Genomic DNA, 13,667 nt, shown 5'->3' with positions numbered 1-13,667 from the left:
CACTGTAATCACAATACTACTGTACAAACATGAACTGCACCATTTCTGTATGAAGTGCTTTAGCTTTGCACTTTAAGCGAATAAACTTTTACTAAAGTAAAAGATTTGAAGTGCTACTTGAAGTGTTGGCCAATACCTGCACTTTTACATGTGTACTGCACTTCTACCACCTCTGCCCACAGTGTATCACATTGATGCTGTGTTGCTGCAGACTGCACACAGCTCACATGCTGAACCTTGTCCTTTATAACAGGACCATCAGTCTTTTGGCTCATGTAGTGCTTGAATTCGACCAGTACAAAACAGTATGTACTGTAGTAGTACTTGCACAGGGACTTATTCTTGTGTACCAACATTTCTCACTGGCTGCCACTACTGAGTTTGACTTTCCTCCTAAGATGTGCATTCACCAAAAACTAAATAAAAAATAAAAGTAAAAAAGAAAACAGATCAATGATTTCTTTTAGAAATACAGTCTTCTGGCCATGTGGTACAATTTCTGCTTCAAATGGGAAAAATCACTAAACATAAAAAATCATAACAACATTTACCATAATATTAACATGTGATTAAAAGGTGTGTGTTTATGTGAGGTGATTTATGTTAATGAGGAGGAGGAGTCAATGCAAATCTCTGATTTCTTTCCATCTCTACATATGTGTTGCAGAGTGATGAACAGGCTTTAGATCACTGACAGACACACTGTAGACTGAGCAGAGAAAACTGGTTTCAAAATGATCAGACACATTTATTTGTGTGTTATTCTCATCCTGTCATTGAACTGGGCTGGTAAGAACATTTCTTTTCTCGTAAACATCGCAATAAAAAGACAATATGGCTGCATAACAGTAGATAATGAGCTTTTACAATTTCTGCAGGTGTTGATGCTCAGACTCTGACAGAATCTGAACCAGTGGTTAAAAGACCTGGAGAATCCCACAAACTGACCTGTACAGGCTCTGGATTCACATTCAGCAGCTATTATATGCACTGGGTCAGACAGGCTGCTGGAAAAGGACTGGAGTGGGTTGCTCTTATCAGTTATGACGGTGGCAGCACTTATTATTCTAACTCAGTCAAAGGCCGGTTCACCATCTCCAGAGACAACAGCAGACAGCAGGTGTATCTGCAGATGAACAGTCTGACAACTGAAGATTCTGCTGTTTATTATTGTGCCAGACACTCACAGTGACACAGGAGGTTGAAACGCTGTACAAAAACTCAGTGTTTTCTACACGTCACATTCAACACTACGTGAGGTGGAGCTGGATTAGTAATTGCAGGAGCTCCCTCATAGTGAGATAAGGCTGTTTGCTGTGCAGAAAATGCTAAAAGGTAATTTAGTGTATGCAGCAAGAAAATAATGCCCAAGTATAAAATATAAACAAGCTGCTTTGTGCTACATGGATAATGTGAATGTTTTAACTCTATATTGTTTGGTCAAAGTTAAGGGACTGAAAGTGACGCTCACCCCTGAACAATCTGTCTGCTTTATTTCCTTTACAGTTACAGCCTCTGACTCCAGTGTTTGCTTCCTCTTTTTTTTTTTCTTTTGGCCTTTTCCTTTTTGATGTTTAGCATCTGTTGGCCATCTAACACTCGAAGTAATCATTTATAATATTTTATATAATGTGAATTCAATCAGACTCACTTGGTGATATGTTAAATTCACCAGAGCTCAAAAAAACAATATCAAATATAAATGTAGTTTTGAATAAAAATGCTAGCTGAGACTTTTTAAGGGTGAACTTGAGGTTGTGTCTGGTTCAGCTTCAGAGCTGAGATGTATGAAAAGTTGTCACAGCTTCTGTGACCTCGAGTCAGGTCAACGTCTGACCATCACCTTTTTTTTGGCTTTTTATTTAATTTAATGATTTCAGACCGGGTCACATTTCAGTAATAAAAGAAAAAAAGAATTATAATTTAATTGATGTTTTCATTTATTCTGACTCTATAACTACTACATTAAATTATTTTGTTAATTGTTTTTAATCACTGAACTGTTCCAGTAATAGAGAATCTGCAAAATACAAACTGCTGAAAAAGAAAACGCTCCCTGAGAAGTGTTTCTATTATACCTTAGACACAATCACCATAAAAAAGTCACAGTGACACAATCAGATGTCCTGCCTGTAGTCCAGTCCTTTCACCAATAAACAACATTTGCACATCATAAAACAAAAAGTCCAGCAACAAAGGCTCAGGACTGTTGAGCAGCTAGAATTCTGCATAAGACAAGAATGGGGCAACATTCGTCTCCTAAAACTCCAGCAACCGGTTTCCTCACTTCCCAGACGTTTACAGACAGTTGTTAAAAGAAGATGTAAACATCACCGTGTTCCACCTGTTTTTGAGATGTGATGTTGCCATTAAATTCAAAATGAGCTAATGTTTTCCATGAAATTTTAAATTTCTCAGTTTCAACATCTGAAGTTTTGTTTATGTTCTATTGTGAATAAAACATGGTTTGATGAGATTTGCAAAATGATTGTGTTGTTTTTATTTACGTTTTAGACATTTTCCCAACTTTTTTGATACTGGGTATTTAAAAAATGTTAGAGCTGAGAAAGTAATGAAATTAAAATATAATTTCGAAACACAAATGAGACAAACACTGGTGGTTTATTCTATGCAAACTCAGTGAGCTGCCTTGTTCCTCAGCTATAAAAACTTCACAGCACACAGTCAGAGGAGTTCACTGCACATCAGTTTCACCATTAAACATGTTTCCTGTTGCTGTGCTGCTGCTGTTGGCAGCTGCTTCATGTGAGTCTCTCTGTATTTAGAATAGTCAAAAGTTCTTTTGCAGTAGATATTTTGTCTTATTGTTCTGTGAACTTCTAACAGGTGTGAAGTGTGAACAGTTGACACAGCCAGAATCTGTGACTGTGCAGCCAGGTCAACGTCTGTCCATCACCTGTCAGGTCTCTTATTCTCTTGGCTACTACACAGCTTGGATCAGACAACCTGCAGGAAAAGGACTGGAGTGGATTGGGATGAAATATACTGGAGGCTCTTACTATAAAGATTCACTAAAGAACAAGTTCAGCATTGAATTAGAATCTTCCAGTCAGACAGTGACTCTAAATGGACAGAATGTGCAGCCTGAAGACTCTGCTGTGTATTACTGTGCCAGACACTCACAGTAACACAAACCATCAGTAGAGCTGAACAAAAAGCCCCCAGTGTGTGAACACTTGTTACATGAAGCCACCAGAGGAGGAGCCTCAGACCATGAGCGATTTTAGGAGCAGTTCTCAGTTACAGTAAAGAGGGTTTTTAAAATAAAAAATGAAGTTACATAAATTGCTAAATCAGTAACAAGGTAATAATTTATAGAAATATAAAATAAAAATGACAGTGTATGTGTTACCATGTGAAAGAAGAACGTAGGTTTATCCAACATTTTAAAACACTGATTTGGTTCAGTTAATAATAATATTTAGTAAACAACTTCCACAATTTATGTGATTTTGAATCTGCAGTTTTATCATATTATCATATTAATATAAAAAAACTACTTTTATTAGTCTCGTTATATGAAGTATTCAGCTGAAAAAAACAACTCCAGTCATGGTTGAAGTAACATGATGATATGTTTTTCCAGGAATATCTGAGATGTGTGTTTGTCATAGAGAGGGAGGAGCTGATGCAAAACTCTGGTCTCTTCCATCTCTACATATGTGTTTGTAGTGTGAGGACATGGGACTCCATCACTGACAGAGACACACACTGGACAAAGACAAATGACTTTAACAATGATCAATTACTGTTTATTTGTTGTTTTTCTCATCTTGTCCACTAACTGGTCAGGTAAGAACAATAACTGCTTTATTGATAAACCTTCTATATTCTAACACAATAATGTTATATGTCAGTAGTTAATTAGTTATTTTAATTTCTGCAGGTACTGAGGGTCAAACAATGACTGAGTCTGAACCAGTGGTTAAAAGACCTGGAGAATCAAACAGACTGACCTGCACATATTCAGGGTTCAGTAGTGATCCCCATGCTGCTTGGAACAGACAGGCTGCTGGAAAAGGACTGGAGTGTGTTGCTACTATTCACTCAGACAGTGGCGGCATCTACTATTCTAACTCAGTCAAAGGCCGGTTCACCATCTCCAGAGACAACAGCAGGAAGCAGGTGTATCTGCAGATGAACAGTTTGACAACTGAAGATTCTGCTGTTTATTATTGTGCTCGACACAGTGACACAGGAGGTTGAAACACTGTACAAAACCCCCCAAACAAAGCCAAACATTCACTGTTTCTTTAAATTTCACCATCTAAACCTACAACACAGACAAATGAATTTGTTCAAAATCACTGATATAATCAGAAGAACATAGATCAATTATTAAACTGCTTTTTGTTATTATTGTTGTATTTGTAAGTAAGTTTTCTCTGATCCAGACTGTGAACATGTAATATTTTTTTATGTCAGTAATTTTTTTATATGTCTGCATTAAAAAAAAGCATTTTATCAGGAATATATGAAATTGATATATATAATGAAAACATTTTTAGATGTCAAAACAAATGATCCCTTCACTATTCGAGCTATGAGGAAAGTGTCTCCTGCTCTACACAAAGTGATCGTTCTTCAAACTTATTAATACACAATGCAACCTGCAATCAATCCTCATTTCAAGAAGGTTTAAATGTTCTGCTTTGTTTAAACATTTGTAGGATTCTACTAAATCAATATAAACTAAGGATTCTATTCAAAAATTTCAGGCCATGAGAAGAGCTCAATACAATATTATAATACATGTGAAGTAAAGGGCAAATCACAGGTTTGAATTAATACTATACCTAGAATTTCAATAATTTTAGAACATAAATTTTAACAGGCTGCATTGAGTTTCTTTCTTAACACTTACGGTTAATAGAAGTTTAGTTTAATGATTTTGTACAGCAGGTAATAAATATTAAGACACTAATATTTGTTTATATCCTTTGGACAAGCACCATTGATGCTGTGATCAGATGAGTGACAGCCACCTATAGTTTAAATTCACAGCACAGTCACTGTTTTTGTGCATTAGGCCTTTGAGGATGCAGCATTAAAGACTAAAGCCAGCGTAGATGGTTCAGTGTTAAAGGTAAAGTCTTCCAATACTGGGAGTTGAACCCAGAGTCCCTGGCTGGAAACCAGGAATCCTCACCACTAGACCATATGGGACAACAGGCAGAACCTAAATGATAACTGGAAACCTGAACTAAAATTGTTTCATGAAGTCAGATTCTCTCTAAACTTAATCCCTTTAAAGTAATAAGGTGAATTGTCCCCTTTGGCCCCTGTTCACAGTTGATATGAGGAGCTGTTAAAGTCAGTGATCTGGTGTTGTAGTTATGAACTTTGGACTCAACTTGACACAAATCTTTCTTCTGTGATTGTCATGATAATGATGATAATTAGAAAGAAAAAGCTTCTCGTTTCATCAAACATGACATTTATGTCCAGTCCACTTGTTTCCTCCCTGTGAGGAGGAGTCAATGCAAAACTCTGATGTTTCCCACTTATCAGTCTGCAGAGAGTCTGACAGAGAGCAGTGGACACACAGTTTAACATGATGGACTTCAGGACAGGACTGCTGCTGTTAACCATCTGCTGGACAGGTGAAGATTTAATACTGATCCTTAAATGTCTTTAAAATGGTCATTTCAAACAACTGAATTATTTCCTTGTTTGTTTCTCTAACAGGTGTTGATGCTCAGACTCTGACTGAATCTGAATCAGTGGTTAAAAGACCTGGAGAATCCCACAAAATAACATGTACAACCTCTGGAATATCATTCAGTAGCTATTATATGGACTGGATCAGACAGGCTCCTGGAAAAGGACTGGAGTGGATCACTTACATTAGTACAGGTGGTAGCAGCACTTCCTACTCTAACTCAGTCAAAGGCCGGTTCACCATCTCCAGAGACGACAGCAGAGAGCAGCTCTTTCTGCAGATGAACAGTCTGACAACTGAAGATTCTGCTGTTTACTATTGTGCCAGAGACTCACAGTGACTGAAGTCTGTTGAGCAGCTGTACAAAATCCTACAGCATCAGATGAGGTAGTTCAGAAAATTGTGTTTATTGCATCATAATTTATTTATTTAAACTTAATTTAAAAGACTGAAGTCACAGAACTACAAACAAAAACTGCACTGTTCAATGTTTTTTTTAGAAATATCTAAGCAGTATTTACAGTAGAAGTATTTAACTGACAACCTTTAACTGACGAATCTTAAAGAAGGTTAGAGTGAAATCAAAGACTCTTTCAATAATAAAGTTTTTTTTCTGAAATAAAAGACATGGGCAGAATTATTATTGTGCTTAGTGTCACTTTCTTTAGTTTGTCTCTCTGAAATAAAAAAAGATCGTCAGGACAGTAAATCAGATAGTTACACTATAAAATATTCAATAAATAGACAAAATTATCTTTATTTTAAGGATACAAATAATTTGTGTGAATGTTTTCTGCATGTGTCTCCAAACTTCGGAAAAACAAATATTCATTAGGAGGAAGTGTTTATTTCTCTGTGTAAATAAATGTAAATAAATATTTCTGGTCAGTTATTTAGTTTGTGCTTGTTTGTTGCTTTTAAATGACAGTAGCAAGATTTTTTAGATATTATATTCAGATTGATTTGTCTTTATCACAAGTCAGTTTAAAAAAATCAGTTGGCCAAACCCAAACATTTTCACCTTTCTACACCTTTGTTCTTCTGTTGTTGGTATTGATACTGTCAGTGGCAATAACAGATATAGTCATTTCTCACTGTGATGAATTTTAACTTAAAGTACTTTTCTATTTCTGCTAGTTCATACATGATAATTTACTGTATATAATGTTTGTTATATTTTTCAGACATTTTAAATTATTGAATTCTCTGCATAAAATAAATAATAATAACACACACACACACACACACACACACACACACACACAAACACAAACACACACACTGTTATGTTATTTACATTTTAAGAGAAAATGTTTGAACAGAGCCACAGTTCATCTCCCCCAGAAAAAACTTAATAACCTTATTTCACAATTATACAAAATGTATATTTGTGAATTACTGTTTATTGGTAATTCACACAGATATTTTTTCAGCTTTCTTCCCTTTTAAACATACTGTTCTGCTTTATGTTCTGCTTTATTGCAATTAAAAATATAACATCACTGACTAGGTTTTTTTTTTTTCTGGAGCAGCTGTACAAAGCTTTGTAAGTCTGTGAGTCATTCACAATAAACCTGTAGAGGTCAGATAAAAATCTTTTCATTAATCCTTAATCACTGTAATCACAATACTACTGTACAAACATGAACTGCACCATTTCTGTATGAAGTGCTTTAGCTTTGCACTTTAAGTGAATAAACTTTTACTAAAGTAAAAGATTTGAAGTGCTACTTGAAGTGTTGGCCAATACCTGCACTTTTACATGTGTACTGCACTTCTACCACCTCTGCCCACAGTGTATCACATTGATGCTGTGTCGCTGCAGACTGCACACAGCTCACATGCTGACCCTTGTCCTTTATAACAGGACCATCAGTCTTTTGGCCATGTGGTACAATTTCTGCTTCAAATGAGAAAAATCACTAAACATAAAAAATCATAACTACATTTACCATAATATTAACATGTGATTAAAACGTGTGTGTTTATGTGAGGTGATGTATCTTAATGAGGAGGAGGAGTCAATGCAAATCTCTGATTCTTCCAACCTCACATATGTGTTGCAGAGTGATGAACAGGGTCTAGATCACTGACAGAAACACTGTAGACTGGGCAGAGAAAACTGGCTTTGACAATGATCAGACCTAATTATTTGGTTACTTTCCTCATCCTGTTTATTAAGATGACTGGTAAGAAAAATAATCATTTTGAGCTCAATTATTCTGATTTAAAGACATTGTGACTGTGTTAACTAATAAGTTGTTTTAATGACTTTAGGTACTGATGGTCAAACACTGACTGAGTCTGAACCAGTGGTTAAAAGACCTGGAGAATCCCACAGACTGACCTGCACATATTCAGGGTTCAGTAGTGATCGCCATATTGCTTGGTACAGACAGGCTGCTGGAAAAGGACTGGAGTGGATCGCTTACATTAGTTATAGCAGTGGCAGCATCTACTATTCTAACTCAGTCAAAGGCCGGTTCACCATCTCCAGAGACAACAGCAGAAAGCAGGTGTATCTGCAGATGAACAGTCTGACAACTGAAGATTCTGCTGTTTATTATTGTGCCAGAGACTCACAGTGACACAGGAGGTTGAAACACTGTACAAAAACTCAGCACATCAGACAAAGTAAAAAACACTGCTGCTTGCAACTGACACTAAGAGAAATTAATTAGTTTAACATTTGTATAAGACTCAGAGGAACATAAACCTTATTAAAATTATTTATTATTATTATTGTTAATATTATTGTAAGTGTTCTTCAAAATGTGATCCAGACTGCAAATGTTCAATATTTTAGTGATTTGCTTGAATTTAAACAAACATTTTGTGAGGAAAAAATAAAATCCTAAACATCAGGCATCTGATTTGAATAATTAAAACATTTTCAGATATCAAAACAAATTCTCCCTCTAGGATTAAAGCTATGAGGAAAGTCAGTCTTTTGCTCTATACAACATGAGAGTCCTTCAAATCTTCTGCTGTATCAACACTTTCTAACTAAACTTCTAATGCAACCTGTATTTAATCCTCACTTCCAGTCGGTTTAAATGTTCTGCTTTGTTTAAACACTTGTAGAGATGCACTAACTTTTAATTCAATTTTATTGAAACATAATCATTACATACTCAATATGCAGCCCATGAAAATGGCCGGATACAATATTATAATGAATAGAAATAAGGTGATAGTAAATGTTAATGATCATAAACACTAAACTGGTCATTTTAGTGTTTGTAGAAGATAAAAGCAAAATTTCATTTACCTTTTAACAGAATCAATAAAGCAGGTGGAGTTGATATAAACTTTAGTGTTTCCAGCTCTAAATCTGTTTCACAGACAAACAGACATCACTGACAAACACACTGGTGACTGGACAGAGACAAGAAGATTTTATAATGATCAGACCTGAAGATTTAGTTGTTATTTCCATCTTGTTACTAACTCATGTGAGAACAATACAAGACTTTCTGTGTCTTCTGAGAAAAACAAGTCTCCATTACTGAATCCATCCATAAACACACACTGTCAGGGGACCTGAAAAAAAAAATGCCCGACCAATTGTAACATGAAAGCACCTGAAGAGGGAGCCCTCAGACTAATAATTCAAGATACAGTAATTGAAGTAAGTGAAAATATACTTATGAAACTGGATGTAACTAATGAAATTAGTATTTTTTTCTTCCTTTAAACTTCAGAACTTATAAGTGAGAAAATCTTTAAGATGATTCTGCCTTTATGATTCCTGCAAAACCTAAAATTACATTTTCTAACTTTGTGATTAAATACAGTAGCTCTGTTCTGTTTCCTAATTGAATTTGACTTATATTGTAGCTATACCACCTTATATATACTTATTTACATTTTTTGGTAATCAGAATTATTTAAACAGACAGAAACGTGTCCACTTCACTACACAATCCTGTAGTAGATTCTCTTTCAAAACACTGGAGTTATTACCACAGTATGTATGATATATATTATATGACATTATTATGAAGAATTATGCTGTTCTATTTTACATGAATCCAATCAGAAGTCTGCAATTTGTTTATGTTAATTATTCAAACTACAGCTGAAGATTCTGCTGTTTGTTGTGCTCAGCACTTACAGTGACACAGGAGGTTGAAAAAATATATGTATATAAATGTGTATATTGCTGTTTGTGCTTCACGCTCACAGATATTAAATGTTTCAACTCCATCAATACACTAAAATCATATTCCCAACTAAAACTGCTTTGTTTAGACGACCTTATGAGAAAACACGACAGAACAATAAACCCATCATTTAAATAAAGATTGAATCCTACATTCAGATCTGGGGCGACTGTGGCGCAGGAAGGTAGAGCGGTTGTCCACCAATCTCACAGTTGTTGGTTCAATCCCCGGCTCCTCTGGTCACATGTCGAAGTGTCCTTGAGCAAGACACTGAACCCCAACTTAGTTGCTCCCGGTGAGTGTTGGCCAGCTGCATAGCAGCTCCCCCATCGGTGTATGAATGTGTGTGTGATTGTGAGTGTGAATGGGTAAATAAGAAGCAGTGTAAAGTGCTTTGAGTGCCAATAGGTAGAAAAGCGCTATATAAGTGCAGACCATTAAGTGCAGACCATTTTCCTGTATGCAACTAGAAAGAACAACCAACTGTACTGAAACATTCAAGAGCAACTTAGTAAACAAAAAGATTTGTTTGTGTAGAATTGTGAAATAATTCCTGTGGTAAAACGGCAAACAAGGACTATATTAATTTCCCATTCATAAACACACACCGTCAGGGGACCTGAAAAAAAAAAAAACCCTCTCAGTGCCCGACCGCTTGTAACATGAAAGCACCAGAAGAGAAGCCCTCAGACTAATAATTCAAGATAACTGAGAGAAAATATACTGTATAGCACTGAATATATACTAATGAAATTGGATGTAATGGTAATAAAATACATTCTAGTATTTTTTTCTTCCTTTAAACTTCAGAACTTATAAGTGAGAAAATCTTTAACATAATTCTGCCTTTATGATTTCTGCAAAACTTAAAATTACATTTTCTAACTGTCATTTAATACAGTAGCTCTGTTCTGTTTCCTAATTGAATTTGACTTATATTGTAGCTATACCACCTTTTATATACTTATTTACATTTTTTGGTAATCAGAATTATTTAAACAGACAGGAACGTGTCCACTTCACTACACAATCCTGTAGTAGATTCTCTTTCAAGACACTGGAGGTATTACCACAGTATGTATGTGGCTTTGTGCAAACCTCCAAAAAGCACAAAACTACAAAGGTGTAGAACAATATATATATATACAACACATATGTTCATGAAATAATAAAGCAGGACAACAACATTCTTATTTATAAAAATGTCTGAAAGACCACATTTCTTATTAAATGGTAAAAGTCACATTAATTCATATGGCTGAAGTAAATTAGAGCAAACTGCCACCCCCCCTCCATCATACCCTGATGCAAATGTTCAGTGTGTACAGTGTCCTTCTGTCCTGCTGACTGCTCTTATACTGTGTGTGGAGCATCAGAGGTCACATCTCCAGCCTCAGGATGATCAACACACTCACTCTTCTGCTGGTTTCTCTCTCTCTGACCTGTGAGTTCTGCTCATTCTTTCTTTTTTATCGAATATCAGACAACAACAATCTGTCCTGTCAAGTCTGTCCTGCAGAGGATCTGGCTTCACATTTAGCAGCTATCAAATGGGCTGGATAAGACAAGCTGCAGGAAAAGGACTAGAATGGATTGGATTCATTTATACCGATGGAAGTGGAAAGTTTTATGCTGACAGTGTGCGAGGACGAATAGAAATCACCAGAGATAACAGCAACAGCATGGTGTATCTGAGACTGTCCAACTTAAAGACAGAGGACTCTGCTGTGTATTACTGTGCCAGAGAAGACACACTGGTTCAAGGAAGCAGAGAGGCTTTACAAAAACTCCTTAAATATGTTTTACATAAACCCTACAGGGGGCAGCAGAAAGTGCTGTATTAACTGGGGAACTACCAACCAAGAATGAAATAAAAACATGATTCACACATTTTAACAGGCTGCATTGAGGTTCTTTCTTAACTCTTACGGTTAATAGTAGTTTAGTTTAATGATTTTGTACAGCAGGTAATAAATATTAAGACACTAAGATTTGTTTATGTCCTTTGGACAAGCACCATTGATGATGTGATCAGATGAGTGACAGCCACCTATAGTTTAAATTCACAGCACAGTTACTGTTTTTGTGCATTAGGCCTTTGAGGATGCAGCATTAAAGACTAAAGCCAGCGTAGATGGTTCAGTGTTAAAGGTAAAGTCTTCCAATACTGGGAGTTGAATCCAGAGCCGCTGGCTGAAAACCAGGAATCCTCACCACTAGACCATATGAGACAACAGGCAGAACCTAAATGATAACTGGAAACCTGAACTAAAATTGTTTCATGAAGCCAGATTCTCTCTAAACTTAATCCCTTTAAAGTAATAAGGTGAATAGTCCCATTTGGCTCCTGTTCAGAGTTGATATGAGGAACTGTTAAAGTAACTCTGGACTCAAGTTGACACAAATCTTTCTTCTGTGATTGTCATGATAATGATGATAATTAGAAAGAAAAATCTTCCTTCTAGTTTCACCAAACATGACATTTATGTCCAGTCCACTTGTTTCCTCCCTGTGAGGAGGAGTCAATGCAAAACTCTGATGTTTCCCACTTATCAGTCTGCAGAGAGTCTGACAGAGAGCAGTGGACACAAAGTTTAACATGATGGACTTCAGGACAGGACTGCTGCTGTTAACCATCTGCTGGACAGGTGATGATTTAATACAAAGTTTAAAGAAGTCTTTAATACATCAACAATTCTAAACAAATGTTCATTTCTTTGCTTTTTTAAACAGCTGTTGATGGTCAGACTCTGACTGAATCTGACTCAGTGGTTAAAAGACCTGGAGAATCCCACAAAATAACATGTACAACCTCTGGAATATCATTCAGTAGCAATTATATGAACTGGATCAGACAGGCTCCTGGAAAAGGACTGGAGTGGATCACTTACATTAGTACAGGTGGTAGCAGCACTTCCTACTCTAACCCAGTCCAAGGCCGGTTCACCATCTCCAGAGACGACAGCACAGAGCAGCTGTTTCTGCAGATGAACAGTCTGACAACTGAAGATTCTGCTGTTTATTATTGTGCTTGTGGTCACAGTGACTGAAGTCAAATAAAGCAGCTGTACAAAATCCTACAGCATCAGATGAGGTAGTTCAGAAAAAAAATTGTTTATTGCTTCATAATTTCTTTATTTATTTAAACTTAATTCAAAAGACTGAAATCGCAGAACTACAAACAAAAAATGCACTGTTCAATGTTTTTTTTTAGAAATATTTAAGCAGTATTTACAGTAGAAGTATTTAACTGACAACTTTTTTAAGACTCTTAAAGAAGGTTAGAGTGAAATCAGAGACTCTTTGCATGATGAATTTTTTTTCTGAAGTAAATGCTGTCACTTCATGATTTGTTGATCCCTGTAACTGACTAAAAGAATAAAAAAGACATCGGCAGAATTATTATTGTGCTTAGTGTCACTCTCTTTAGTTTGTCTCTCTGAAATTAAAAAACTGGAAATAAAAACATGATTTCAATTATAGTAGGAGCAGAATAACTTCATTTTTAAGAGTAATTCATATCAGATTGTTACATTAAAATCACACAATTTTTATTTTAAGGATACAAAAAAATTGTGTTTATTATTGTAATATTTCTCCAAACTTCAGAAAAAAAATTTTATTCATAAGGAGGAATGGTTTAATAATAATAATTATTATTATTTTTATTTATAAAGCAGTTTACGTGTGTTGACAAATCTCAAAGTGCTACACAAGCAGATTAAAAGCAAGAAGAAAACATAAAAAACATGTAAAGCATAGAAACATATAAAACATAAAATAACACATCATAAATAAAAAGTAATGATCACTTTAAA

At 35.6% G+C, this 13,667-nt stretch overlaps 1 gene segment (V, D, J or C); it reads left to right on the top strand.

The window, feature by feature from the left end:
* The first annotated feature begins 2,723 nt into the window (after positions 1 to 2,723).
* On the top strand, positions 2,724 to 3,149 carry LOC137100118 (immunoglobulin heavy variable 4-38-2-like). The segment is given in 2 exon segments: positions 2,724 to 2,766; positions 2,848 to 3,149. Coding segments are annotated over 2 exon segments (345 nt in total).
* Positions 3,150 to 13,667: the final 10,518 nt, after the last annotated feature.

Source organism: Channa argus, chromosome 15 (assembly GCF_033026475.1).
Source record: "Channa argus isolate prfri chromosome 15, Channa argus male v1.0, whole genome shotgun sequence".
Lineage (NCBI taxonomy): Eukaryota > Metazoa > Chordata > Actinopteri > Anabantiformes > Channidae > Channa > Channa argus.
Note: the sequence above shows the minus strand (reverse complement) of the source record. Positions and strands in the feature narration are given on the sequence as shown.